The following is a 24,887-nucleotide window of genomic DNA, read 5'->3' as shown; positions in this document are numbered from 1 at the left end:
ATCATGAGTGATGGTTGTTATTTGATTATAGGAATGGCCTGGAGCTAGGAAATACAAAGATAAACCAGTGGCAAATGCAGATCTAATGGAACAGATTTTCAGTGGGGTTCATGTAAGTGGAGCTGAAGGGTGGAGTGCTCAGCAAGGTGAAAATGAGTTAGACAATATGGAGGTAGAGAATGATGATGCCGCATCTGAAGCAAGGCAAACCAATCCTCCAGCAAGGCAAACCAATCCTGAACCAGATGCTCCCTCATCCTCTAATGGTCCACGAGTCTCTAATGCTCCACGAGCCTCTAGTGTCCCAAAGCCTTCTCGGAAAAGGCGTGCAGAACAAGCAGCAGATGTTATGAGAAGTAGTCTTCAATCACGTGATGATATACTCTCTCACAAAAACCACCTAATAGAAAGCCATCCAGATTTGAGTTGCAGCCAGCTTAAGGCTATGAGTGTCTTGCATTCACTGTCTAGTATCAGAATGTGGTCTCCATTGTACAAAGCTGCTTATAAACATCTCAGGGAAGCTGCTACAAATCGACAGACGTTCCTAAGTTATGAAGATGACGAGAACAAGATTATCTATTTGGAGGAAGAGACCGGTGAAAGCAGATATGCATGAGTTTTATGTTCTCCTATCTAGTGTCTAAGTATTGTGTTTCTCTCTATCTGTTTGAGTCTTGTGTTTCTCTTTATCTTTATGCATAACAATGTGAAGTTTTCTTGTTTATTCATGACATTTTCCTTCTATGAAAAAATATTAGTATTTATTAACTCTTTTTACCTTCATGCTTGTGGTAGAATTTCAGTATTTGAATATGACATTGTTTAACAGGTTTACTTGTTATTTAGCAGATATGCGACGAGACAACAACATTGGATACATTCGCATTGCTAACTGAGGATGATGATATGGATTTGTTAGAAGAGGAAGAGCTCGTGTATCATATGCTAGAAGATGTTTATGGAGTTACAAATCTTCCTTCTCTTCCTCGACAAATGCTCAGAACAAACAAAGGTGGAGGTTGGCGCCGTGTTCAGCGCCTCATGTTTGAGAGTGACAAGCAATGTTTTGACATCTTAAGGATGAATCAAGGTACTTTTAAGAATCTGTGCTTTAGGCTTCGACAATACTACAAACTTGAAGAATCACAAAACGTCTATCATGAAGAGAGTGTGGCAATGTTTGTTGAAATGGTTGCACAAGATTTAACAGTTCGAGCTTTAGCTGAGAGATATCAACGTTCAGTAGATACGGTGGATAGAAAACTAGATCAAGTTCTCTCTGCTCTATTAAAGCTTGCTGCAGACATCATTAAGCCATCAATAGGAGAGTTTACTACTCCAAGTCCTGTTCTAGTAAACAATGATAGGTAGGTTCTTGATATAATCTCTCCACATTGTTTCATTAAGTTCTCTCTCTGATCTCTCTTTTGTTTACAGGTACATGCCGTTTTTTGAAGACTGCATTGGTGCTTTGGACGGAACTCACTTACCTGTTCGTCCTCCGTCTGATAATCCGGAACCGTACAGAGGCAGGAAAGGAGAACCGACAATCAATGTTCTCGCAATATGCAATATGAAAATGCGATTCATCTACGCATACGTGGGAGTTCCTGGTAGAGCTCATGACACGAAAGTTCTTACACATTGTGCGACACATGAACCCTTCTTCCCTCATCCACCAGATGGTAAGTACTATCTAGTTGATTCCGGTTATCCAACTAGAACCGGTTATCTAGGTCCGCATCGTAGAACTAGGTATCATCTTGACCAGTTTGCTAGGGGAGGACCACCAACAAACTCTAGAGAACTGTTTAACCGGAGGCATGCTAGTTTACGTTCTGTGATTGAAAGAACATTTGGTGTTTGGAAAGCGAAGTGGAGGATTTTAGATAGAAAACATCCGAAGTATGATGTTATAAAGTGGGTGAAGATTGTGACAGCAACTATGGCACTTCACAATTTTATTCGAGATTCATCTGATGAAGACCGTGATTTCACTTATTGGGAAACAGTAAATGAGTATGAACATCATGGTGACCAAGCAGTAGAAGAGCTTGAGCATACTCCATACCTTCCATCTGGTGATAGAGCAATGGAGATTCGACGTGATGCAATCACTGAAAGGATAACAAGAGGAAGTCGACTTCCATATTAGCTTCACATATGATCATCAAGGATTATGTTTACTATTGTTCAGACTTGAGTTTTTATGTCAAGAGTTTATGTGTCAGGTTTGAGTGTTTCAGTCTTTGAATGTTTTGAGTCAAAACTTTGAGTTTTTGTTTTGTTATTTTAAGACTTTGAATTTTGAGTTTAATGTTTATTATTGTTACTTTATAATGTTATAAACCATGAAAAATTGAGTTTGATATTTATTTTTATTTATGTCTATTTTATTTGCAGTTAAACATAATTTTTTACAAGTTAAAACATGAAAATTGAATTTTAGATATAGTTTTATACATGTTTAGACCAAAAGAAAAGACAAGGAGCTTTTGGTCATTTGACACAAAACTCATCCAGATACAAAATACAGAAATGTAAAACGAACATAACTACATCCAGATACAATTTTCAGACGCATGATCCAAAATTTCCAGAATCGCGAACGAACAACATCTGATTGCTGCATCCAATTACTGCGCGCGGATGCCGCGTCTGGAATTCTCATCCAGTTTACGAAACGAACAGGGCCTTATTTAAAAAAATAAATATGTTCTACTCATTGTATGTTTTAGTGAACTGCCTGAGTTCTTGGGTGGTAAGTGCACATGCGCAGACAAAGGTGGATGTATGCGTTCAGACAAAGGTCCATGGAACGACCCTGAGATCTTCAAGGTAGAACCAAAACCTTTTTATAAAAAAGAAATACAGATATATGAATTTATTATACAACTTCTGACTCATATATATAAATAAAACAACAGTTGGTTCAGAACGGCGAAGGTAGATGCCCGAGGAAGAGCTTGTCAGGGATCGAGGAAAAGACCATCTCAGTGTGCAAGAACGTAACAGAGGAGGTATGTTGAACATTTTCTCATATATGCTTTGATATTTTTCAGTAAAAACCTAACGTTTTTTTTTTAAAACAAATAAAGAAACGTGAAGTTTTCGAACCAGAAGAGACTTGCAAGAAAGCTGCTGCGGAGATGGAGAAGTTCATCGACAAAACCGTGGATACTGGTGCTTATCCTACACAGGAGCATCACAAGGCCAAGAACATTGTTCCCGACCCTAAAGGTTTTTTTTTATAGTTTTTTGGTTTAGCTTATAAACCGGGTTTGGGTTATAAGTTCTATTTAAACCGGTGAGACATTTTAAAATTTTCAGATTTGTTGTTGTCCCCGGCTGTGGAGAGGAAAGGGTACTTATACGGCAGCATGATGGCGTTGCTGATGGGGATAGTGGGAGTGATGAGGCTAACGAAGAACATGCCAAGGAAGCTCACACAGGGGAATGTCTACCCAGACGGAGTGACCGTTATGCCGACGCAGGAGTATAGGGCGATGGTTAAGAGGATGACAGATCTCGAGGAGAAATGTAAATCCATGGAAGCTGCTCAGATTGCTATTTCTATGGAGAGGGAGAAGGTTCTTGACGCTGCACTTCGTCGTGTTGACCAGCTCGAGCTTCAGTTGTCTGAAACCAAGAAGGTGAAGAACTCTCTTTATCTTTCTCAATAACTACTTTCTTGTTCTCTTTTGTAATAATTGCTCTGTTTTTATTATTTTTAGGCGCTGGACGAGACAATGACGAGGCAACATGAGATAATGGCTTACATCGAGAAGAAAAAGAAGAAGAAGAGAAAGGTAAGAAGAACACATATTCATCACATTAAGAATGATTACTTTTTTATTGCTTTATAAATAATTATCTGCCTTTTTTTTTTTGAATTTTCAGTTCTTATTTTTCTGAAAGACTGCTTCAACCTCCTAAACTGCATTTCCGTTTTCTACAAGTGGATACTGGAGAAGACATAATAATGAAGTCTTGATTTGCCTTGTGTTTAAAGACTCAATTTCTCCCTTTTTGTGTAATTGTTTCTCCCTTTAAAAAAATAAAATAATTGTTTTGTTAATGTAAAACTCATAAAGACCAACTTGTCATCATCATCATCATAAAAGAGAAAGAACTCTCTTCTTTGAATTGATTTGAACATAAAATGAGATGAGAAAAGTCTGTTTGTTTTTAATAAACACTTGTTCTGTTCCTCTTCTTTATAAACGAAAATCTACGAAGGAAAAGAGAAAGAGAAGGCAGATAGATAGACGCTTCTTCTTTCTTCATCTTCTTAAAAACAGAACATGTGCTTCCTCTTCTTCTTCTTCTGCAAACAAAAAAAAAACAATATTGATCATGAGATTAGGAGTTCCTACAACAGAAATTGAATCAATAACATTCAAAATAGTAAAAAAAAAAAGAAACAGACCTGGGACTGAGTAAACTCTTGACGATCAATGTAAGCGAGTAATTCTTCTTGCCTCATCAGAGCTTCATATAGAGCCTGGCTCCAAAAATAAGAAAAACGTTTTTTTTTTAGAGAACATGGAGATTCTACTTATGTTTGAACATATGGAGTATTCAAATTTACCTTTTTAGTGGCTATGAGCTCGGCTTCAAGTGCGTCCACGCGGCAAACAGCTGCGTTAAGCAGCTCTTCCTTCTCATAAGGCATCTCATTTGGCTTTGACTGCAGCGCTCCAATTTTCTCCTCAAGTTCCGTTAATTTCTTCAGCACTGAATTGAGGAGCTCAGCTTCCTCCTCTTTAGCGGCAGTGTTTCCTTCTATTTGCGGAGGAGGAGGAGGAAGCTGCTTGGTCACAACACGGTTTGATACTGTGCGGAAGAATGCGAGAATCGCCATCACAATCGCCATGAAAAATACTAACACACGAGCGCTGAAGCTTTCATTCTCCTTTGGGACATTTGGAGTAACAAGAACTCCTGCAGTAAAAAAAAAGATTATAGACCAAAGTTTCAGATTTTGTCCAGTGTTTGATGCCAAAATTTGAACCTTTCTTTAACTTAATCATTAAAAAGTTACCTTTGGACTGAACCCTGTTGATGGAGGTGGTGGGTTTGACCTTCCAGGTGGCGTCGACAGCTTTGTCAACCATTGGAACATACTCATCATAACCAGCCAAACTACCGGCAAAGCTCGTTTCACCAGACCCAATCTTTGCCTGCAAATAACAACCACTAGCAAGTAAATCTACAAAACTACACAAGAAGATAGAGAGAGAAAGTGCCATTTTAAAAAATCACACCTCTTCACGAACAGGGGTCAAGCGGAGATGAGAATAATTTTTAATTGCCTTTGGAGAGACAACCACATCTTCAGCTTCAGAACCTGACTCTGCGGTTGAGGTGTCACTTCCCTTTATCCATGGATAAGATGGCTTTGCATACGCAATGACTTTCCCTTCGCTGTTCAGAACTTTCACCACCTGCTTCGCTCGGTGAGCTCCCCCGTGTAGAACCATCTTCAAAATATCAGGATTTTTCCAAGGCCCTTTATCAGAAAGCATACAGCCACCCTGATCAGCGCAAGTACATGTACCACCCAAAAACTCAGGCAACTCGCTGTAACAAAACGATACAATGTAAGCAAAAACACACAAAAGAATCAAAGTCAATTCTTTAGCAGGAGTTACATACCTGGAATCGATAACCTCAAGCAATTTGCTCTGATACTTGTTTCCAAGCATCTACATCACAACACAGAACAGTCTAGATAAACACCAGAAGCCTTTAAACCTAAAGCCAAAGGAGAAGAAGAAAAAAAATGTAGTAAACTCACATGAATCTTAGAAGTTGTTTTGGGGTCAAGGAAGCTCTTCAGAGTGCTCCAAATCACGCGGAATCCAGTCCCTGCGTTGATGATGAACATCTGGTGGAGAGTCTCCGGATAGTTATCCCCATCAATCTTCTGCAACCTAGTAACAAGCTCCCGAGCATACTTGCTAAAGTTCTTCAACCCCACTCCCTGCACGTCCAAGATCGTCGTGCTCGAGTCAATATGCTTCTTCGCAGCGATCGTGCAAGCAGGGAACTTGACCATGAAACTCCTCTCGAACTCCTTCACATGATACCTAAGATACCTATCAATCGTCGTGACCTGCATCAGCTTGTTGGGATCGACTTTCCCGAGCCTCTCGATATACACAGGCCTCCCTTCTTTATCCACGCTGTGGTAACACTGCGGGTAATACTTCAAGACATCGTCAATCTCTTCAAACTCAAAGTCTTGGATGATAGTGTCTGTACCAAACTCCTTCCTCCACTGGATCATGTCCCCCCACATCTGTTTTGCCTTCTCGACGTCGAACTTCCTCGCTTTCAGGAAGCGTAGCATCATGTGGTAGTCGTCGTGTTTTGAAGGGAGGAGCTCATCCATGACTAAAGATTGCCGGAACTCGTCGACGGCTTGAAGCTCCTCGACGTCGCGGACGTCTTCGATGGAGACGGAGCTGACGCGGCCTTCGTTTTTGCGGCGCTTCTTCTTCTTGAGGGAGTGTTTGAACTTGGTGGAGGCGTTGATGGCTTTCTTCTTCAGGGAGCCGATTCTTGTTCTCCTCTCGTCTTCTGAGATCTCGAAGTCGGACTTGCGCTCTTTCTTCTCGTCGCTGCTCAACAGTCCCTCGAAACCTGATTTAAAGTGTCGATTTTTAAAATTTTTTTAATAACAATCAGCTGAAATTAATCTAATTTCTGAAAATTGAGGTTCTTAAACAGCAAAGCCCTAAATACCCAGAACGTGATTACATTATTCGATCGTACTCAGAAACCTAGAAAGCAAATCGACAGATCTGATACACTTACATGGTATTGCGAATCGATCAACAGGACCTGACATCTGAAGATTCCTTCCCACTAAACGACTGATAAAAGCTCTGGCTCGAATGGCTGATCCACGAATCAATCTTTGTTCTATCTTTCTTGCGAATCTACTCTTCCTCCCATTAACCAGAGAGAGAGAGAGAGAGAGAGACTCCTCAAATTTCGCAAAAATTAAAGAAAAAATTCCAGAGGTAAAAAAAAAGTGGAGAGTAGAATTCGGAGCAACCTCTGGACTATTTCTTTATTGCTTTTTTGCTTTGCTTATATCTCTTTTACAATTCTTTCTAGAAAACAAAGGAAAATAATATCTAAATATTTATTAGCCTGACACCTCTATTATTTACACTCGCTTCCTATTGTGAACCCCATACTTTTCTTTGCTTTTGCCCCTTCCTGTTCTAGTAAGGATTAAATCTCCAAATCCCATACTTAATTTGGATATTTAGTCTTGTTCCAAAAAGATAGAAAATATTAAACGTACACATACTTTTTACTTACCTATTTACATCCACACATATTTTCAGCATGTGAAGTACTTCTTCCTTGTAAATTTTCCAAAGAACCCTTATAACCTAAAATCTATTTTTTCATTAACTCATCAAATTTTAATCAGACGCATCTACTCTCTTCTCTTACAATTTTCACAGCCGACGTTTTACACAATATAATAAAAGCCGTAGATGGAAGAGGAAAAGTTGGAGGTGGAGATGCTAGTGGAGAAGAAAAGGTGGAGACATAGTTACGGTGGATAACATAATGTTTATGGTGGTCATGCTAGTGGCAACGGTAGAGGTCAGGTCTTATGTGGTGGTGAAGGAGGAAGAGCTGGACGTGGAGCCGTGATGTGGATCAAAAGTTGGAAGGTATGGAGGAGGTGACGGTGGAGGAGCTAATGGCTTAAGTGGAACTTGTGTAATTGGATATGAAAATTGTGGTGGTGAAAGAAGTGGTTAGCAGTCATGGAGCCGGTGGAGGGTCTTATCGTGTTAGTGCTTACGTAGGCAGGTAATGGAGGAGCTTATGGCAGAGGAGGAGGAGCTAATGGCGTCTGGAGCTTGCAGATGTGGATATGAAAGTTGTGGTTGCGAAAGAAGTGGTTAGCGGTCATGGAGGCGGTTGAAGGTTTTATGGTGTTGGTTTTTACGAAGGCTGAAGGAAGAGGAACCAGAGGCGGGGAAAGATCAACAGTTATACCCTCTAGTGGCGGTAGAGGAAGTGGTGGTGGAGAAGCTTATGGAGGAGGTGAAGTTTATAGCGGGATAGTTATGGAAGTGGTAGTGGTGAAGGAGGTGGTATGGTGGTACAAAAGAAAGATACCTCAGTGGTGGTTAAAGAGGTAGTTATGGATAGTCCACAATTTGAAATCGGTTTCATGACCACATTTTCTCTGATCACATGAACGAAATTAAATGAGGGTTATAATAGACATTTTACTTCACATTTTCCTGCACAAAATATACCTACAGCTTGAAGTATGTCAAAGTGTAATACAACACCTTTAAAGTATGTCAGTTGGTAAAACTTTCAAAAATATATCTAGTTACTAATTATCTTTGGATTTGAATTAAATCTTTTAAAATTAAAATATTGTATACCATATCTGTTTCAACATAATTTTTCTTTCTTTTAATTTTTGTCTTATTTACCATTTTTAAGACTACAAATTCAATAACTATTACTTAAAAATTAAGTTACGGCTGAAAAATTATGCATGGCTTGAAGACTATGAATCACCAACAAACAAGTCGACAACATATTTGGTTGAAGGAGCCGTGGGTTGGGAGAATTAAATGTAGAAATCGCGGTAAATTTTGTAAGAAAATTTAATATGTGGCTTGAAAATAAATGTTGGCATAAGACTGGGGGATGCTTATAAAATTAATAAGAAATATAGGCGTGAAGAAGCAGTAGAACAAGAGATTCGCTTTTTTGTCACACCAGCCGACGATGATCTGACGGTCGTTAATGACATTACGTGAAATTTTAACGGGTCTACCTTCAGTAGGCTGTAATGTCGTAATCAGAGAAGCACACTGTACAAAAAGTTAAAAAGAATAAAAAAAAATATCAATGAGAATTTCGCCGACAAACCGGAGCAGTACACGATGAGTCAACAGTCATTGGCCATTTGTTGTCGGATTTTTAATACATTTTCCCCCACAAAAAAATCCTTAATTTTTTTTTGACGAAAAAAAAATTCCTTAATTACAATTGTTTGTATGAAACATATAAACGTGACGAATTAGCAAAAACAAAAATAACGAAATCTTTTACATCCAACTATCCAAGACATAAGTCTTCGTATAAAAACTTTTTCATCTAAATCGAAAAGAATACTCTAATATTATGTTCTATGACAGCAAAGACGATTTGTTTATAAATCACTACATCTCACTCTTATAAGAATTCCAAAAATCATCATCATCTCCCTCATTATCGTCGATTTCATCTCCACCGTCCGATCTAACGCCATTCTCAACATCCCCACCGTCCGATTCCTTTACTCCAGCTACTACATCACCAGCTCGCTCAGTCTCCTCAGTCTTCGTCGGTTCCTCCTACACACATACAAAGCGACATCGTTTGAATTTTAGTTACAGATTTTGGCGGCAACTTAAAGAAGAATATAACGAATGCTTACATTCTCTGGAACATCAGTAGTCGTCTCTGCCTCCTCTCCAGCTTCTTCTCCTTCTTCCTCTTCCTCTTCTCCTTCCTTTGCAGCCGCAGCTTCTTCCTGAAGCTTCTTTATCACATTATGATAATGAGTTAACTCTGCATGAAGAAACACACAAACCTGCTAAGTTCTTCCATGGCTCAACCAAGAAACTAAATTGAGCAAAAGAGAGAGAGACAGAAAGGATCTCTCACGTTTCGAGCGTGTTGATAAAGCATCATTAAGCTTCAACGGATTCTTGCGTTCTTCCAACTTGTATTTGAGTTTGATCTGTTGACGAGTTCTTTCAGGAAACAGTTGTTGTACCATTGATAGATTGCTCCCAAATTCTTGAACTCCCTATAACCAAAACAAAAAAAAAGATCTATAGAATGAACTAACAATATCTTTGCCATTTAAACAATAAGTGAGATCAAGTTTATTTTACCTCATAGAAGAGCTGTGTATCTTGTTTTGACCACCGAGTTCTGGGAGTCTTGTTCATGTACGTTTGATAGTTAACCGGTGAGTCCGGTTTAACTACGGGAGCTTCGTGATTTTCTCCTTCCTCCATACCAAACTCGTCTTCTGCGTCAAAGCCTTGAGAATAAAAGTGGTTATCCTCCGACATGTTTGTATTACTGCACCACATTAGATAAAGAAAACAAACTGAGACACTCATCTCCCACTTTCAATCTTCTCTGAGATGAATATAGTGTAGTACCTTTCTTGGGTCGGCGGCACAACAGGAGCTCCCTTTGCTTCCTTTTTCTGTTTGTATTAACAAGAAATAAACATAAGGAAAGTTTAGGATCCAAGCAATACATGAACAAAGAGTGATTCTTACCTCCAGCGATTCTCTATATGCAACAAGGCGAAGCATATCTCTAATAGGCAGATTTCTGATTTCATCATCGGGGGTTTCAAGCAATTCCTTATCCACTAGACCACGCACAAAAACATGAATACAGTTAGGTCAGATGCTAAGATGATTATTTCAGTTGAAAGAGAGAATCATTTATGTTTCAGCTAATTAAGTTACATGTTCTGTTTTTCTGCCGACGACTTGAATGCTTGAACTTCTTCTTCTTCTCAGGAGTTGACTTATTTGGTTCTTCCTCACTAGTAGTGGTTTTCTTCTTTCGACCTCTCTTCTTTTTCCCCTTTTTGTCAGCACCTGTTTCCGCTTCATTAGACTGTGTTTCTCCTTCTCCCATAACTGTATCGTTATTACTAGGTGAGACAACATGGTGTTCTTGTTCCAATACGCTAGGAGCAGCCTGATCAAAATATTAAAAAGCAGAACCAATCAAAAAACTATATATCCCAAGTCCCAACTTAACATAGTAAGAAGAGCAAATATTATTACCGTTTCTTTGTGAACTTCAGGAATAGTATTGGTGTTGAATTCATCGTTTCTTGATTCCTCATTGACCATAAACTCAGACTGGTTAGCACCAGTTGTATCATCAACAGAGTAATGAGACTCTGGTTCTTCTTCAATCACAGTGTCGAGCAATCTAGGCTTTGGTTGGAACTTTCCAGTATGTTGCTCTACACAAGTTACACCATTATAACTAAGTTATTACTAGATATATTTAAGATAATCAAAGCATAAATATTCGGTGCTTAAAGATTACCATAAGCACTGGTGATGCATTCCTCCTGTACAATATCAAGAGTTTCCATGTTCCAGTCGCATTCTTCTTCTACTTCCTGTGTCAACATTAAAACTTGCAAAATTAGTTTTATATTTAAAGTAAAAGAAGTGAAACATCGGCTTAGAAAGCGAGCATCCACACACATACCCCTGTTTGCATCCTTTGAGTTTGATCATCAATAACTTCATCCGTTTCACTAGTAACAGAATCACCAAACGTTGCAGAATCTTGTCTTCTGGGGTCATCAGGATATGCAGGTGCCGCCTCTGTGCCATCCTCACATCTTTTGCCCTCTGAATTTAAGTTAGTACAAGCACGGAGAACGGAGGCCCCTCCTGAGACATTCTACAGAAACAAAAGAGTTTGCTCCACTAAAACACCATGTAGCATACACTAAAAAAACATTTCAAAAAGGTAGGAAGAAAAACACTTTACCTCTTTAGATATTGTTCCCATGGTGGATTGGTTAATGGTTCCACTATCAGGGACAGTAGTCTCAGAAGTTGAAACATCTGCAAAACAGAATCACACATCTTAAATTACTTATCAACAACATATAAAATACAAATTGGTTTGAGAGAAGAAACAATACTACTGGGATAAGCCGACGATGCCTCCAGAGAAACCGGATGTTCGCTTTGTGTTGAGAGTTTCTCCTTGGCAACATCAGTAGAGAGTGTTGTCTGTGAGGTTGAAAGAGGGACTTGCTTCTTCTTGGGTTGTGGTCTACCTCTCGGCTTAAACTTGGCACCAGCCCTAGCTGTTAAAATCCATATGTTTCAGCCAAATCAATCAATCAAATAAAAAAAGTAATGAAACTAATCAAAAAAAGTGAAGAGAGAAAATAAAAATTACCTGCTGGTGCAGCAGGTTCATCATCAAAGTCTAAATCCATGGACTTTGTTGTGTGTTCACAAAATACTCACCCTCTCAACAAAGTGTCACCTCCCTCTTCAATCAATACAATTACAAAAATAAGATCAATGACAAATCTCAACACAAACAAACATATAAGCAAAGCAAGGACAATGTTGTAATCACAATGAAACATTCAGGAGAGCATTCCATGTACCAATGAGTAAATGAGAATCTGATATTTCAAGTCTATGTAAACGGTCGCCAAGCATAAAAATCAATCAAAGCAACTCTTTAACCTATGAATAGAAACTGGAACTTTTTCAGCGGAGAATCAGAAAACTAGCGATACCTGATAAACCATGAAACGATCCGGTTGAATCTAGACTGTTGATGCAAACTCTAGGGTTTACGCTACTCGGAGTCGGAACACTAGCTTCGACGAATGGAGAGACTGAGAGAGAGAGAGGATTGGCCGTGAATGTTCTGCGTCTATTATCGGCTAGGTTATATAAAAATAACTAACTGTTATTAAAGATCGTGCGGGCTAGTGGTCATTGATTGCCTCTCTAAAGTTCGGTTTTGACCTAGTGGCTAGGGTTCGATTCCTAAAAGCTCGGTTATTAATCAGAATCCGTAGTAGGCCGCCTAATGGGCTTTAATAAGGGCCCAAATCCACCTTTAATAAATAAACATATTTTGTGTAGTAGTGATGGTTTCGTCTTTATATTTCTCTTTCTTCGGTGAATCTTTTACTTCCGTGTTGGCTTCACAAAACTCCAGGTCGCGTATCCTTTAAGATACTGGGGACAGGGACAGGGACAGGGACAGGGACATGGTTCTCTTTCCTATTTTATAAAATTGGTCCCTCGAATATTATTAGTTTTTCCGGTTTGGAATATATCTTCTTAACGGCTCCATCTAACGACGTCACAATGAAAAGTTGCCGGTTCATTATTATTCGTCCTCCCTCCGCATTTTTGTCCTTTAACGTGACGTGGCACTACTCACCCGTAAGTCAATTCAATTCCGCTAACTCTGACGGCGTCACAACACCACAAATAGAGGCATTAAACCAAACCTGTTTTATTCTTTTCGAGAACCGAACCGAACCGATTTATCTGGGTGCAATTATGATAATGTGTACGGTTTGCGAATATATACCAACCGGATTCAAACGGCGTGGAATAAGCCGTCAGAAAAGACTTGTAGTCGTCTCTTTCCCTCTCTGGAAGGAACAAAAAGCAAAGCACTCGCATCGCAGTGTACTTTTCCCTTTCTCACTCTAACAGACCCGCCGCTCTCTCTCTCTCTCTCTCTCTCTCTCTCTTCGTCTTCTCCGGGAGCAGGTTCGATTTTCTTGTGACTCTACCCATCATCTCATCATCTTAGCATATGTTTGATTGTTGTTTTTGTTATCCTTTGTGTTCTTCCGGTATTATATTTTTCGGGTATTGATTTTTTAGGGTTTATGTTTCTGTTTTGGGTCTCTTGTCGACTTGTCGTTGGTGCTTGCTGATTTTCCGGCCATAATCTCGGATCTGTTTAATGATTGTTTAATTACTAAGCTTTCTGAAATTTATCTCGGATTCTCTTAGTGAATAATAGTCATGGCATTTTTAGAATCTTGTGGGTGGGCAATAGATAGAGATCGAGTTGATTCTTTTTCTATATATATATATATATATATATATATTTACTTATTGGTATTTGATCGATGGCTAATAAGCTCCCACGTATCTTATCCATGGGGTGATTGCAACCTGGACTTTGATGTTCTGATCCAATTCCTGAAACTTCCTTGCTTCCTTTCATTTATTTTGTAGTTAAGGTTGTAGAAGAAGCGGGATTGTTGTCAGCACTGTCACTGCATAGTGGTTACTACTTGTGAGTTTTCAGATAATGGGGAACGCGTGTTGTGTAGCTCCGCGTGACAAAATGGTCCTCCTGCCTAACGCATCATCAGCTGCTGCTGAGAGGAGGCATTCTCCTACTTGGAGTTTCCGCTGGGATACTAATCATAATAGAGGCCGTGTGGCTGGTGAAGAAGCCTCTCTCAGTTGGTTGTCTGATGGTATTAGTCGGAACGATGTGTTGTCTGATTTCAAATCTGATTTTGTTTCATCTCAAGGCTCCCCTTTGGACAGTTTCCGGACGCAGACGTTGCAGAAGTCTCCGGCCTCAGGTAAAAATAAGTTCAGCTTGTTTACTTGGTTTTTTTTTAGATAGTATTTTTCAGAACATGTTAAATCATGTGTCTCTTGATAGGACTTCTCTACTTGCTTCTTGACTTGGCTATGCATCTGTCTACAGATCATAATAATCTTACATGAGGTTAATGAATATTTTGGCAGATTTATCTTTTCCAAGAAATTCTTCCATGGATACAGTCTTTGAGCAGGTAAAGCTTGTTTCACCAGTAGCTGAGTTTTCTCACATCTTTGAAACTTTACACTTGTGATGCTTAACCTCTCTTTTGCATTTCTATCTCTCACACAGAAAGAAAAGGATTCAATAGAATCTGCAGCACCTTCGTACCCATCTCCTGCACAGTTGTCTCTTTCACTTGCTTCACAACCATCTTCTTTCCCAACGTCACCACTTCCCTCCCAGATCTACTATCACCCTGCAAGTTCATCTACACTTAATCCGACACAGCGCCCTCGCCTATCAAAGCACGTCTCAGATGGTCAGATCTGTGGAATGAACTCACTTAGCAGAAGCTCGATAACTGAAGAGAGGCAGGGAACTCCTTTAAGATGTGATTCTTCTGAGAGTGGACCATCTGAAGGTTGGTCACTGCAGGCCTTTTCTGAAATGATGTCATCTTCTCGCAGCACCGAACCTTTGTCTTATGATAACGACCACTTTGGGCTTGAACGGGACATGATAGGCCATCACAGCAACCGAATGTCCAATCATCAGCAGCAAAGCTGTGGTGCGTGCTCTAGACCCTTGTCAGAGAAATCCTTGTGGAGCAGCCAAAAGATGTTTATGACCAACGAGCTCTCTGTGTCTGCAATTCTAGCTTGTGGGCATGTCTATCATGGTGAGTGTTTAGAGCAGATGACCCCAGAAATCGATAAATTCGACCCTTCATGCCCAATCTGTACTCTGGGTGAGAAGAAAACGGCGAAGCTGTCGGAGAAAGCGTTGAGAGTGGAGATGGATTTGAAAGCTAGGCACAACAAAAGACTTAGAAACCGAGTTTTGGACAGTGGTTTTGACTGCGAGGATTTTGTAATGTTTGATGACAACCACAGGGTAGAGGCAGCAGCAGGCAAGAGCCCTAAACTGGTCTCAAGTTCAAGCGCCAAGAGCTATTCGGCAAAGCCTTTCTTGGCTCGACATTTCTCTTTTGGGTCCACTAAATCGACTAAAGAGAACCTTCCTGTCAAAAAGAAAGGCTTCTTTTGGACCAAATCCAGCAAAATATGAACTGTAAGCTGCTCTCTCTATAGCTCAAAGACTCGAATCAGTGAATTACATACAGGTAAGAGACTGATCATGTTTTTTGTTGTTTCAGATTATGCGTTGCTCTGTACTGTCCGAACCATAGAACTCAACACACACGGAGACAGTACCATTCAATTAAGACAGGCTATTCGTTGTTACACACTTTCCTCGTTGGCTTTTTTTTTTAATTGGTTCCTAAACTGTCACACATGTAAAGTTACAAATTTAGAATATAAGGTTGGGGGATAAAAACAAGATTGGATCATTAGCTTATAAAATTAATCTGGCTGTGCATAGATTAGGATTTAAACTCTGAAAGCAAAGCGATTGTATATGGTTTGTATTACATCTGCAAGCTTCACCTCAATCAAACTTCTTTCTGTGAATATTGATTTGTTTCATTGCTGTATATGAACAGATAAACATCGGTTGATCATTTCTCTACTAAAAAACATTAAACAAACAAGATTTATATGGTCAGAAATAGAAAATTATTTGCCGGGATGAGTAGGTTCATACAAAGTCCATTGGTTCTCAATAAAATTATCAAAAAGTTGCTAACAGAAAGAAAAAAAGTTTATGATATTCATGCAAAAGTATCACCACTAGCACATATATATTATACACCATTCATAAGTCGTAACCACTAAGCTAAGTTTGTATAATAATTATTTTGTTCTGATCAATAGTAAGTGGGGAATTTTTATTCCACAATAGGAGTGGGAAAAATAGTACATGTCCGGTCCGGTTCGGTTAGTTAACGAACCGAAGAGAGCTTTCCCAATCTCAAAACAAGATCCAACGGACGAGATTGAATAAATCTTCATCTCTATTTTTAAACCCACTCGTCGTCCATCGACGAATCGCTGCTTCCGTCGTTCACCTCTCTCATTGCAAATGTTAGCTCAGTCGCACTTCCTCTGCAAGTCCTTCTCTCTGATTCCGCCGCCGTCTCCGGCGCTGCGGTCCGCGACTCGCTCTCCTCATCTCTCTTCTTCGCAAAGCGGTAGATTATCTTTTCTATCGTCTTCCTTAAGCGCTGTTTCGGTCTCCCGCGGTCATATCTCTCTGGCAATGGCTTCGAACTCGAAACGGCCTGACCTAAGCGAAGATTCCTCTTCGGAACTGAGCGCCGCCACCGATCTGGATCGATTCGCCGCCGTGGCAAATGAACTGGCGGACGCTTCTGGCGAGGTCATCAGAAAGTACTTCCGGAAGAAATTCGATATCGTTGAGAAAGATGATATGAGTAAGTCCTTTGGGTAGTGTTGTGATTATACAATGGAGCTCTGCTCAGCTTGGTGGACCTAATAGAGTAGTCATTGGTGATTTAACTAAGTGTTAGGTGAACTTATTGCAATTTCTCAGTCAGAGAAGCTTCCTTAGAGATAATAGTGAAATCGGAGTTTGATTTGTTGAGCACAGTGAATTGGATTAGGGATCTCATGTTTTTTTGGTAGATAAACCAATGAACCTCTCACTCATTTTTGCTTTCTGAGAGTCCCAACGTATGTTTTTTTGTTTATCTGATTTGGTTCATGTGTAGGTCCTGTTACAATCGCTGATCAAATGGCTGAAGAGGCCATGGTGTCTATTATTTTCCACAACTTCCCTTCTCATGCTATGTGAGTTTCCCTTCTTTTTTTTCTTGATAAATTTACTCTGTTCCTCTTTTGTATGATATAAAGACGTGAACTATGCTCTACTAGATCACAAGGGAATCTTATTGTGAGATAAAGACACATTTTGATTGCTCTCTTTCCTACATGAATGCATAAGACAAATGCGCATCTTTATTCACCTTTAAATTCTGAATACTGTAGATATGGCGAGGAGAAAGGTTGGAGATGCAAAGAGGAATCTTCAGACTATGTTTGGGTTTTGGACCCGATCGACGGAACAAAGAGCTTTATCACAGGTTCGCAAACTTTGTTCTAATTATTTTCATTTTTACCCTTTTATCAAGAGTTTGAGGATTTGATTGTGCTATCAATTGCTTCTTTTCAGGGAAACCTGTGTTTGGTACGTTAATAGCTCTGCTGTACAAAGGCAAACCGGTAAGACACCAGACTCTGTTGCTTCCCATGTTTATGTTATGCACTATTAGCACATTCGAATTATCAGATTGGGAATTCATATTGCCGAGGATATAATCTGTTTTGTGTTAATAGTAGACGAGCTTTAGGCATGCTAAAAGTCTGACAGCGAATAAGTACTTCTGTGATTCGATTCTTAGCAATTGCATTTGGGCTTACTAACTGACCGTGTTTTCTCTTTTAGATTCTAGGTCTAATTGATCAGCCTATTCTGAAAGAGAGATGGATAGGAATGAGTGGAAGAAGAACTAAATTAAACGGGGAGGATATCTCAACGCGATCTTGCCCGAAACTGTCACAAGCATATTTGTAAGTTTCTTTTCATTGAGCCATACTAGAGTGTTACTTCTGTAGTCATCTTTTTTAAGAAGTAGCCTAAAAATATATATGATGTCTTTTTGGCTTTGTGTAACAACAAGGCAACTAGAAATCTCATGATTTGTTTATCTTCTCATATTTTGACTGTCCAGATACACCACTAGCCCACATCTTTTCAGTGGAGAGGCAGTAGAGGCCTTTGCTCGAGTTAGAGAAAAGGTCCTTATCAAAATCTCGAACTGAGTTTCTTATCCAGTTATAACTTATATATGGATTCCCCTAAATCCCTTTTACTTTTTTTTATTTAGAAGTGAATGGCTTTCTCTTCTGCCTTGACAATTTTTTGTTATAACAGGTAAAAATGCCATTATACGGCTGTGATTGTTATGCTTATGCTCTCCTGGCTTCTGGATTTGTCGATCTTGTTATTGAATCCGGTCTAAAGGTAAAACTTCTCCTTCAGAATGACTTGTCAAAAGTTAAATATCTCATGTGTCAATCTTATGTTACTAATTGAAGTCACTGTTATTCTTCATCAGCCATATGATTTCCTTGCTCTGGTGCCTGTGATAGAAGGCGCTGGAGGTACCATAACCGATTGGAACGGTAACCCACCTCTTTGGGAAGCTTCATCCAGTGCCGTTGCTACAAGTACGTTCAATACTCCAAAATAACTCTGTTTTTTTCTCTCAATCACAACTCATCGAAACAAAAGAGCGTGCAACCCCTGAATGCATCTACTTTTTCATTTGTCATAGGCTTTAATGTAGTTGCAGCAGGAGATTCAAACATTCATCAGCAAGCATTGGAGTCACTTGAGTGGCAGTGAAAAGCTTTCACTGGTACGTTGTTTACTCTACCTAATGTTTCTTCATCACTTGCTTGCTTCTGGATGATCATTAGGGACTCTACTTCGTTCATGTTTTGCTTGTTTGATAAAAAAAAACTGATAGTGAGGTTATATAATCTGGTTTGTGTTTTAATTCTAGTTTTCTTTTTCTTGAAATAGGAAACCAGAATCAAATTTATTTTTGGCACTGTGTCTGAAAACAGAATTAGCAATTTGCTAAAAATAACCATTGAATAACATCAATGACAATTTGTTTTTTCTGGCCACACATATAACAACTAACTCTTGTCTCTCTCATGACCTTTTTCTCCCTCTTTTCTTCAGCCACAAGCTATCTAACGAACTCCCTCATTCCTTCTTATCTTTGTTCTTCCTCATCCATCTCTCTCTTCTCTCTCTCCTTCCCCACCGCCGAGGAGGGATGAAGATAAGAAAGAAATCAAACACATGCACGATTCCCATCTTTGATTTTTCTCCAAAGCTCTCCATGTGTCTCCTCCTGGCTATTCTCCTCTTCCTCTCAGGCCTTGATGTGTCTACCGTAACCGCCGCCGTGGGACCTGCCACCGGTTTCAAACCGGCAGATGATATCCTCATTGATTGTGGAAGCAAATCATCATCAAAAAACCCTGATGGAAGAGTCTTCAAGAGTGACCAAGAGACTGTCCAATACATAGAAGCCAAGGATGATATCCAGGTCTCAGCCCCACCTTCAGACAAGGTCGCTTCTCCTATCTACCTAACTGCAAGGATCTTCCGTGAGGAAGCCACCTACAAGTTCCATCTCACCCGACCCGGTTGGCATTGGGTTCGCCTCCATTTCTTGGCCTTCACGAACGACAAGTTCGATCTCCAACAAGCGACTTTCTCCGTCATGGCGGAGAAATACGTGTTGCTTCATAACTTCAAGATCAGTAACAACAACAACGATAGTCAAGCTGTTCTCCAGAAGGAGTATCTCGTCAACATAACGGATGCGCAGTTCTCCCTCAGGTTTAGGCCTATGAAAAGCTCTGCAGCGTTCATCAACGCTATCGAAGTTGTCTCGGCTCCGGACGAGCTGATCTCTGACTCCGGGACAGCTCTTTTCCCGGTTAACGGCTTCTCGGGTCTCTCTGACTACGCTTACCAGTCTGTCTACAGAGTCAACGTCGGTGGTCCTTTGATCGTTCCTCAGAACGACACGTTGGGAAGAACATGGATACCAGATAAGGAGTTTCTGAAAGAAGAGAACATGGCTAAGGACGTTAAGACGACCCCTTCAGCGATCAAGTACCCTCCTGGAGTTACACCTTTGATCGCTCCGCAGACGGTTTATGCAACGGCTGCGGAGATGGCTAATTCTCACACCATAGCCCCTAACTTCAACGTTAGCTGGAACTTCCCCTCGAACCCTTCGTTTAACTACCTCATCCGCCTTCATTTCTGCGACATCGTCAGCAAGTCTCTCAACGACCTCTACTTCAACGTGTACATCAACGGTAAAACCGCCATTTCTGGTTTGGATTTGTCCACCGTCGCAGGCGATCTCGCGACTCCTTACTACAAAGACATTGTTGTGAACGCGACGCTTATGACCCCTGAGCTCCAAGTTCAGATTGGTCCCATGGGGGAAGACACAGGGGCCCAAAACGCGATCTTGAATGGAGTCGAGGTTTTGAAGATGAGCAACTCAGTGAACAGCCTTGACGGAGAGTTTGGAGTTGATGGTAGAACCACTGGGATGGGGAAACATGGTATGGTTGCGACCGCGGGGTTTGTGATGATGTTTGGAGCTTTCATTGGACTTGGAGCAATGGTTTACAGGTGGAAGAAGAGGCCGCAAGATTGGCAGAAGAGAAACAGTTTCTCCTCTTGGTTGCTGCCGATACACGCTGGTGACACTACTTTCATGACAAGCAAAGGCGGTTCTCAAAAATCCAACTTCTACAACTCAACTATGGGACTCGGCCGCTACTTCTCCCTCTCGGAGCTTCAAGAAGCCACAAAGAACTTCGAAGCGTCTCAGATCATCGGTGTTGGAGGGTTCGGTAATGTATACATCGCAACACTCGACGATGGAACCAAAGTTGCTGTTAAGAGAGGTAACCCACAGTCTGAACAAGGAATCACCGAGTTTGAGACGGAGATCCAGATGCTTTCTAAGCTCAGACACAGACATTTGGTCTCTTTAATTGGTTACTGTGATGAAAACTCAGAGATGATCCTAGTCTATGAGTTCATGTCCAATGGTCCGTTCAGGGATCATCTATACGGAAAGAACCTTGCTCCACTAACGTGGAAACAGCGGCTTGAGATCTGTATCGGTTCTGCACGTGGGCTTCACTATCTGCACACGGGAACAGCACAAGGGATTATTCACCGTGACGTCAAATCGACCAACATTCTTCTCGACGATGCTTTAGTCGCCAAGGTCGCTGACTTTGGTCTTTCTAAAGATGTAGCCTTCGGACAAAACCATGTCAGCACGGCCGTGAAAGGAAGTTTCGGGTACCTAGACCCTGAGTACTTTAGAAGACAGCAACTTACCGATAAGTCCGATGTTTATTCATTCGGGGTCGTTCTTCTAGAAGCTCTATGCGCAAGACCGGCCATCAACCCCCAGCTACCGAGAGAACAGGTTAACTTAGCTGAGTGGGCAATGCAATGGAAACGGAAAGGACTGTTGGAAAAGATCATTGATCCTCATTTGGCTGGAACGATAAACCCTGAATCGATGAAGAAGTTCGCGGAAGCTGCAGAGAAGTGTTTGGAAGATTACGGCGTTGATAGACCGACGATGGGAGATGTTCTGTGGAACTTGGAATACGCTCTTCAGCTTCAAGAGGCATTCACTCAGGGCAAAGCGGAGGAGACTGAGATCGATAAGCCAGTGACACCTGGCTCTGTTCTGCCAACTGCTACAACTCCAATCACCCCCTCAGCAACCACCAACGCGGAGGCTAGTGTTCCAGTTGCTTCTAAAGTGGAAGAGACCGATGGCTCAGTCCATTCACAGACCGTGGACGAACACTCTGGAACAGCTATGTTCACTCAGTTTGCTAATCTTAACGGAAGATAAAACTAACTGACAAATAATTCATCTAAAAGGAAAAAAAAAACAAAAAAAGAATACACAAAACGAATTTGTTTGCATTAACAGTAAATGAATAGAAAATGACTTTCTAAGGCAAATATGTTTGTTTGTTTTTTTATGTTTTTGTGGTGGTCGGGAGACTTGTGTGATTTTTATATTTTTGGTGTGTATTATGTCAAATTTATCTTTTTATTGTATGAATTGTCATTTGTGGGTGGATATGTATACTACTAAATGCGCTGATGCATTTATCTACTTATCCTCCTTTACTGTAGTTGTTAATCTTAGATTGCAAATACAACAGCTTCACATTGAAAGTAAGTGTGTGCGATTAAAGTTCCAATAACACTAGACCATTGTACACATAGAAAGCAAACGGTTCTCTTTTCGTTATTGGTTTTACTGTCTGTACATCTTTCTCGGACCAAGGCTTAGGGTCGATTTTAGAATATTTTTGCCGATGAACCCCTCTCTGAGATGATGTTTGAATTGGCGAATAATCTGTTTCTCCTCCTAAAGTTCTAAAATAGATAGATTGGTGTCTGATTCTCTTATTTTGTTGTCACATTTCGATCTTGATCAGATAGATTAAGAAGACCTCAAATTTCTGCGCGTAGTTGACTATAGGATTCAAGCTTTGATTCAATGGAATTAGTGTTTGGTCTGCAACCGCTGTTAGATAATAATGGTCACATGAACTATTTCTTTCTTTAGAAGGGCTACTTTTGTGCTATTAATCTCTGCTCATTGTTGCAATCTTTTGTATAAATAATTGTGAAACGTTTGGATATTAAACTCTTCACAAGTGTTTGTAGGAGAGGAAGTATAGGTGAGTCACAGATTGTGGAAAGAAATTAGAGAAACCATGAAAGGATAATAAAATTTTAAAAACCAGAAATAGAAACCATTTCCTTCAATTAAGCAAATGTGTTTCTCTTTCTCTCTTTCCTCTTCCTTCGGTTTAGCTATATAAATAAATAGCTTCAACTTTTGTTTCTTGTATATTGTTTTTGTTATCTCTCTCTATTATATCTGTAAACTATGGAAAACATAAGTGGGTTGATGGCTTTTGACATGGGGGAGCTAAGAAACAACCTTCCCACAAAGTACATCCTGAAAAATGATCTCATTGATTATGTTTCTTGTTTAAACTAATAGATTCCTGGATTATTGCTTAATTTTTGGATCTGTGAATGGTTTGGAAAAACAGGAGAGGATTGTCAAGGTTCTACTCAGGGAAAGCAAGATCATATGTTTGTATCTTTGATGTTAAATGCCTTGAAGATCTGAAGAAACCAACCCAACTTCTTGATATTGATGATGATGATGATGATGCCTACACGAAGAGGAAGAAGAAGAATAAGCAATCATCATCATCTTCATTTTCTGCTGCTGTTAACAGCAATGTTAACTATCAAAACTACCCTTGTCGTAGAGTTTCTAGTAGCACACATTGTTCCTCACCTTGTGTTAGTGCTTAGTTCTAAAAAAAACAGGTTCTCAATTTATCACAAACCTACAGCACGTTATATTAACATCCCGTTCACATCCAATTTTGAGTTTTTTTTTTTCCTTTCATATGTTTAGGTGCTTCTTTGCACCATATTGTAGTAGATTTTTGCCATTTTGTACATAGTTGTCTAGGACAGAGTATTGGTAACCCTTTTAAACGTAAAAGAAATGTAAGTATTCGCATAGAAAATGTAAAAGTCAATAAATAGCGAAATGTATATATAGAAAATAAAATAATGTTGAAGAATTATATGAAAAATATTACATACTCCTTCCGTTTCAAATTACTTGTCGTTTTAGACTTCGGTACACAGATTAAGAAAACAATTAATTTTATATATATACTAGATAAAAACGTCATTACCAATACACCTAACCACATTTCAACCAATTGAAAAATAGATTAAAATATAAAATCATTCAATTTTGCATTGAAATTATAAAACGACACTTATTTTGAAACAAAAAATTTGTCCTACAACGACAAGTAATCTGAAACGGAGGGAATACATTATTAACTTTTTGGATTTTGTTATATAACTTTATCAAAGGTAATTAATATTTGAGATAGCTCTGGGTGTTCGGGTCGGGTTTGGGTCGGTTCTTCTCAGATCCAAGTCAGTTTGGATCTATAATTAAAATACCTATAAAATACCTATAATTTTCAGATCCATATCGGATCCAGATCAAATTTGGATATTTAGGATCTGAAGAAGACATGATATAGTCAAACTCCATCAAATGTAGTCAATATTTGTCATATATATCTAAAATTTTATAAAATAACTTAAATTAAACTATTAATAATTAAAATGAAATATTTTAAACTCTAAACTTTATATTTTAAAGCTTCATATTACTTAAAAATGTTACAAAACAATAACAAATAATGTTAACAAAAGATATTTCAACTAAATCATAAAATAATATATTTAAAATAAAAAACAAAAAATCATAGTTTTGGATATACATGTTTTTAAGTCATGTATAAATCGGTTTTTATCGGGTCGGGTCTATTCGGGTCGGCTATTTTTGGGTCTGGATCTATTCGAGTCGGTTTCTTTCGGGTAAAAAAATTTAGACCCAAAAAGCATTTAAAAATTTTTGGTTCGATTTCTGGTTTTTGGTCCAGGTTAAAATGCGCACACCTAATCTTATTATATAAAGATTGATTTTTCAAAGTTGCTAATAAACATGATCGCGACACATGAAAATTATATATTTTAAGATTGTGACATGTGTTAATCTATCTCATAATAAAAACTATATAGTAAGATATAAACAAAAACAAATTTTATTAAAAAGTAAATATAAATTACTATTAAAATCCTAATCAAAAGATTATTGTAAAAGATTATTTGATGATAATTTTCCTTCTAATATAGTGACATGTGTTTAAATATGTAATGATTAAAAATATATATAATAAGATAATAAAAACAAATTTTGAAAAAACTACTTTTAAAAATAATTTAATAGTAAAAACATAATTTTAAAAAATATTTAGTAGTAATTATTTTATAGAAATTTTCCTTTTTGAAAATCCTAAAAAAATAAATTTGAA

General features: G+C 39.1%; 8 protein-coding genes across 11 annotated transcripts in view; 6 read left to right on the top strand and 2 right to left on the bottom strand.

The window, feature by feature from the left end:
• The window catches only part of LOC106335208 (putative nuclease HARBI1), a 2,844-nt gene extending 597 nt beyond the window's left edge, over positions 1-2,247 (top strand). The window contains exons 1-3 of one of the 3 annotated variants that reach the window (XM_013773660.1): positions 36-647; positions 853-1,370; positions 1,441-2,247. In XM_013773660.1, the coding sequence (XP_013629114.1) occupies positions 910-1,370; positions 1,441-2,158 (1,179 nt within the window). In that variant the 5' untranslated portion in view covers positions 36-647; positions 853-909 and the 3' untranslated portion in view covers positions 2,159-2,247. Of the gene's footprint in view, positions 1-35; positions 1,371-1,440 lie in introns of those variants that run through there. The other 2 variants (XM_013773661.1, XM_013773659.1) reach the window with 2 other exon arrangements.
• Positions 86-619, top strand: LOC106330922. Its single transcript, XM_013769311.1, has one exon. It carries the CDS (start codon positions 86-88, stop codon positions 617-619), a length of 534 nt encoding a protein of 177 aa, XP_013624765.1.
• A 500-nt stretch (positions 2,248-2,747) lies between the features above and the next one.
• On the top strand, positions 2,748-4,032 carry LOC106335209 (phosphatidylinositol/phosphatidylcholine transfer protein SFH2-like). Its single transcript, XM_013773662.1, has 6 exons — positions 2,748-2,841; positions 2,931-3,023; positions 3,102-3,243; positions 3,334-3,656; positions 3,738-3,812; positions 3,904-4,032. The coding sequence occupies exons 1-6, from the start codon at positions 2,797-2,799 to the stop codon at positions 3,916-3,918; spliced, it is 693 nt and encodes a 230-aa protein (XP_013629116.1). The 5' UTR covers positions 2,748-2,796; the 3' UTR covers positions 3,919-4,032.
• Positions 4,033-4,115: 83 nt separating this feature from the next.
• LOC106335207 (phosphatidylinositol/phosphatidylcholine transfer protein SFH6) lies at positions 4,116-7,097 on the bottom strand. Its single transcript, XM_013773658.1, has 8 exons — positions 6,826-7,097; positions 5,804-6,651; positions 5,662-5,711; positions 5,271-5,586; positions 5,048-5,186; positions 4,595-4,947; positions 4,433-4,507; positions 4,116-4,330 (listed from the first exon to the last, which is right to left on the bottom strand). Exons 1-8 carry the CDS (start codon positions 6,857-6,859, stop codon positions 4,295-4,297), a joined length of 1,851 nt encoding a protein of 616 aa, XP_013629112.1. The 5' UTR covers positions 6,860-7,097; the 3' UTR covers positions 4,116-4,294.
• A 1,981-nt stretch (positions 7,098-9,078) lies between these two features.
• LOC106328814 (glutamic acid-rich protein) lies at positions 9,079-12,527 on the bottom strand. Its single transcript, XM_013767335.1, has 14 exons — positions 12,368-12,527; positions 12,016-12,111; positions 11,753-11,920; positions 11,596-11,672; positions 11,308-11,505; positions 11,140-11,215; positions 10,869-11,053; positions 10,542-10,779; positions 10,347-10,441; positions 10,224-10,270; positions 9,948-10,140; positions 9,715-9,859; positions 9,485-9,618; positions 9,079-9,401 (listed from the first exon to the last, which is right to left on the bottom strand). Exons 2-14 carry the CDS (start codon positions 12,053-12,055, stop codon positions 9,228-9,230), a joined length of 1,770 nt encoding a protein of 589 aa, XP_013622789.1. The 5' UTR covers positions 12,056-12,111; positions 12,368-12,527; the 3' UTR covers positions 9,079-9,227.
• A 677-nt stretch (positions 12,528-13,204) lies between these two features.
• Positions 13,205-15,765, top strand: LOC106328070. 2 transcript variants are annotated; one of them, XM_013766426.1, is made up of 5 exons: positions 13,205-13,364; positions 13,842-14,200; positions 14,370-14,416; positions 14,515-15,456; positions 15,542-15,765. In XM_013766426.1, the coding sequence occupies exons 2-4, from the start codon at positions 13,918-13,920 to the stop codon at positions 15,451-15,453; spliced, it is 1,269 nt and encodes a 422-aa protein (XP_013621880.1). In that variant the 5' UTR covers positions 13,205-13,364; positions 13,842-13,917; the 3' UTR covers positions 15,454-15,456; positions 15,542-15,765. The 2 variants fall into 2 exon arrangements, with proteins under 2 accessions (XP_013621880.1, XP_013621881.1); XM_013766427.1 differs by having other exon boundaries at positions 13,220-13,364; positions 13,847-14,200.
• A 545-nt stretch (positions 15,766-16,310) lies between these two features.
• On the top strand, positions 16,311-23,361 carry LOC106336071 (bifunctional phosphatase IMPL2, chloroplastic). Its single transcript, XM_013774790.1, has 10 exons — positions 16,311-16,720; positions 17,018-17,096; positions 17,295-17,389; positions 17,479-17,528; positions 17,752-17,876; positions 18,038-18,104; positions 18,241-18,330; positions 18,425-18,536; positions 18,644-18,727; positions 23,022-23,361. The coding sequence occupies exons 1-9, from the start codon at positions 16,369-16,371 to the stop codon at positions 18,712-18,714; spliced, it is 1,041 nt and encodes a 346-aa protein (XP_013630244.1). The 5' UTR covers positions 16,311-16,368; the 3' UTR covers positions 18,715-18,727; positions 23,022-23,361.
• LOC106336070 (probable receptor-like protein kinase At4g39110) lies at positions 18,738-23,361 on the top strand. Its single transcript, XM_013774789.1, has 2 exons — positions 18,738-22,917; positions 23,022-23,361. The coding sequence occupies exon 1, from the start codon at positions 19,157-19,159 to the stop codon at positions 21,794-21,796; it is 2,640 nt and encodes an 879-aa protein (XP_013630243.1). The 5' UTR covers positions 18,738-19,156; the 3' UTR covers positions 21,797-22,917; positions 23,022-23,361.
• Positions 23,362-24,887: the final 1,526 nt, after the last annotated feature.

Source organism: Brassica oleracea, chromosome C3, assembly GCF_000695525.1.
Source record: "Brassica oleracea var. oleracea cultivar TO1000 chromosome C3, BOL, whole genome shotgun sequence".
NCBI lineage: Eukaryota > Viridiplantae > Streptophyta > Magnoliopsida > Brassicales > Brassicaceae > Brassica > Brassica oleracea.
The sequence above is the reverse complement of the archived record's forward strand: the minus strand, read 5'-3'. Positions and strand labels throughout refer to the sequence as shown.

Excerpts from the sequence above, each read along its gene's own strand:
- LOC106330922 (XM_013769311.1), top strand. The coding sequence starts at position 86 with ATGGAACAGATTTTCAGTGGGGTTCATGTAAGTGGAGCTGAAGGGTGG.
- LOC106335209 (XM_013773662.1), top strand. The coding sequence starts at position 2,797 with ATGCGTTCAGACAAAGGTCCATGGAACGACCCTGAGATCTTCAAG. Across the intron at positions 3,024-3,101 it reads GCAAGAACGTAACAGAGGAG|AAACGTGAAGTTTTCGAACC; the intron begins GTATGTTGAACA and ends AAACAAATAAAG. Across the intron at positions 3,657-3,737 it reads AGTTGTCTGAAACCAAGAAG|GCGCTGGACGAGACAATGAC; the intron begins GTGAAGAACTCT and ends TATTATTTTTAG.
- LOC106335207 (XM_013773658.1), bottom strand. The coding sequence starts at position 6,859 with ATGTCAGGTCCTGTTGATCGATTCGCAATACCAT. Across the intron at positions 4,948-5,047 it reads CAACAGGGTTCAGTCCAAAG|GAGTTCTTGTTACTCCAAAT; the intron begins GTAACTTTTTAA and ends TTTTTACTGCAG. Across the intron at positions 4,508-4,594 it reads AGCTCATAGCCACTAAAAAG|GCTCTATATGAAGCTCTGAT; the intron begins GTAAATTTGAAT and ends TTTTGGAGCCAG.
- LOC106328814 (XM_013767335.1), bottom strand. The coding sequence starts at position 12,055 with ATGGATTTAGACTTTGATGATGAACCTGCTGCACCAGCAG. Across the intron at positions 10,780-10,868 it reads CTGAAGTTCACAAAGAAACG|GCTGCTCCTAGCGTATTGGA; the intron begins GTAATAATATTT and ends TATTTTGATCAG. Across the intron at positions 10,141-10,223 it reads GTGCCGCCGACCCAAGAAAG|TAATACAAACATGTCGGAGG; the intron begins GTACTACACTAT and ends AATGTGGTGCAG.
- LOC106328070 (XM_013766426.1), top strand. The coding sequence starts at position 13,918 with ATGGGGAACGCGTGTTGTGTAGCTCCGCGTGACAAAATGGTCCTCCTG. Across the intron at positions 14,201-14,369 it reads GCAGAAGTCTCCGGCCTCAG|ATTTATCTTTTCCAAGAAAT; the intron begins GTAAAAATAAGT and ends ATATTTTGGCAG. Across the intron at positions 14,417-14,514 it reads TGGATACAGTCTTTGAGCAG|AAAGAAAAGGATTCAATAGA; the intron begins GTAAAGCTTGTT and ends TCTCTCACACAG.
- LOC106336071 (XM_013774790.1), top strand. The coding sequence starts at position 16,369 with ATGTTAGCTCAGTCGCACTTCCTCTGCAAGTCCTTCTCTCTGATTCCG. Across the intron at positions 17,097-17,294 it reads AACTTCCCTTCTCATGCTAT|ATATGGCGAGGAGAAAGGTT; the intron begins GTGAGTTTCCCT and ends TGAATACTGTAG. Across the intron at positions 17,877-18,037 it reads AAACTGTCACAAGCATATTT|ATACACCACTAGCCCACATC; the intron begins GTAAGTTTCTTT and ends TTGACTGTCCAG.
- LOC106336070 (XM_013774789.1), top strand. The coding sequence starts at position 19,157 with ATGAAGATAAGAAAGAAATCAAACACATGCACGATTCCCATCTTTGAT.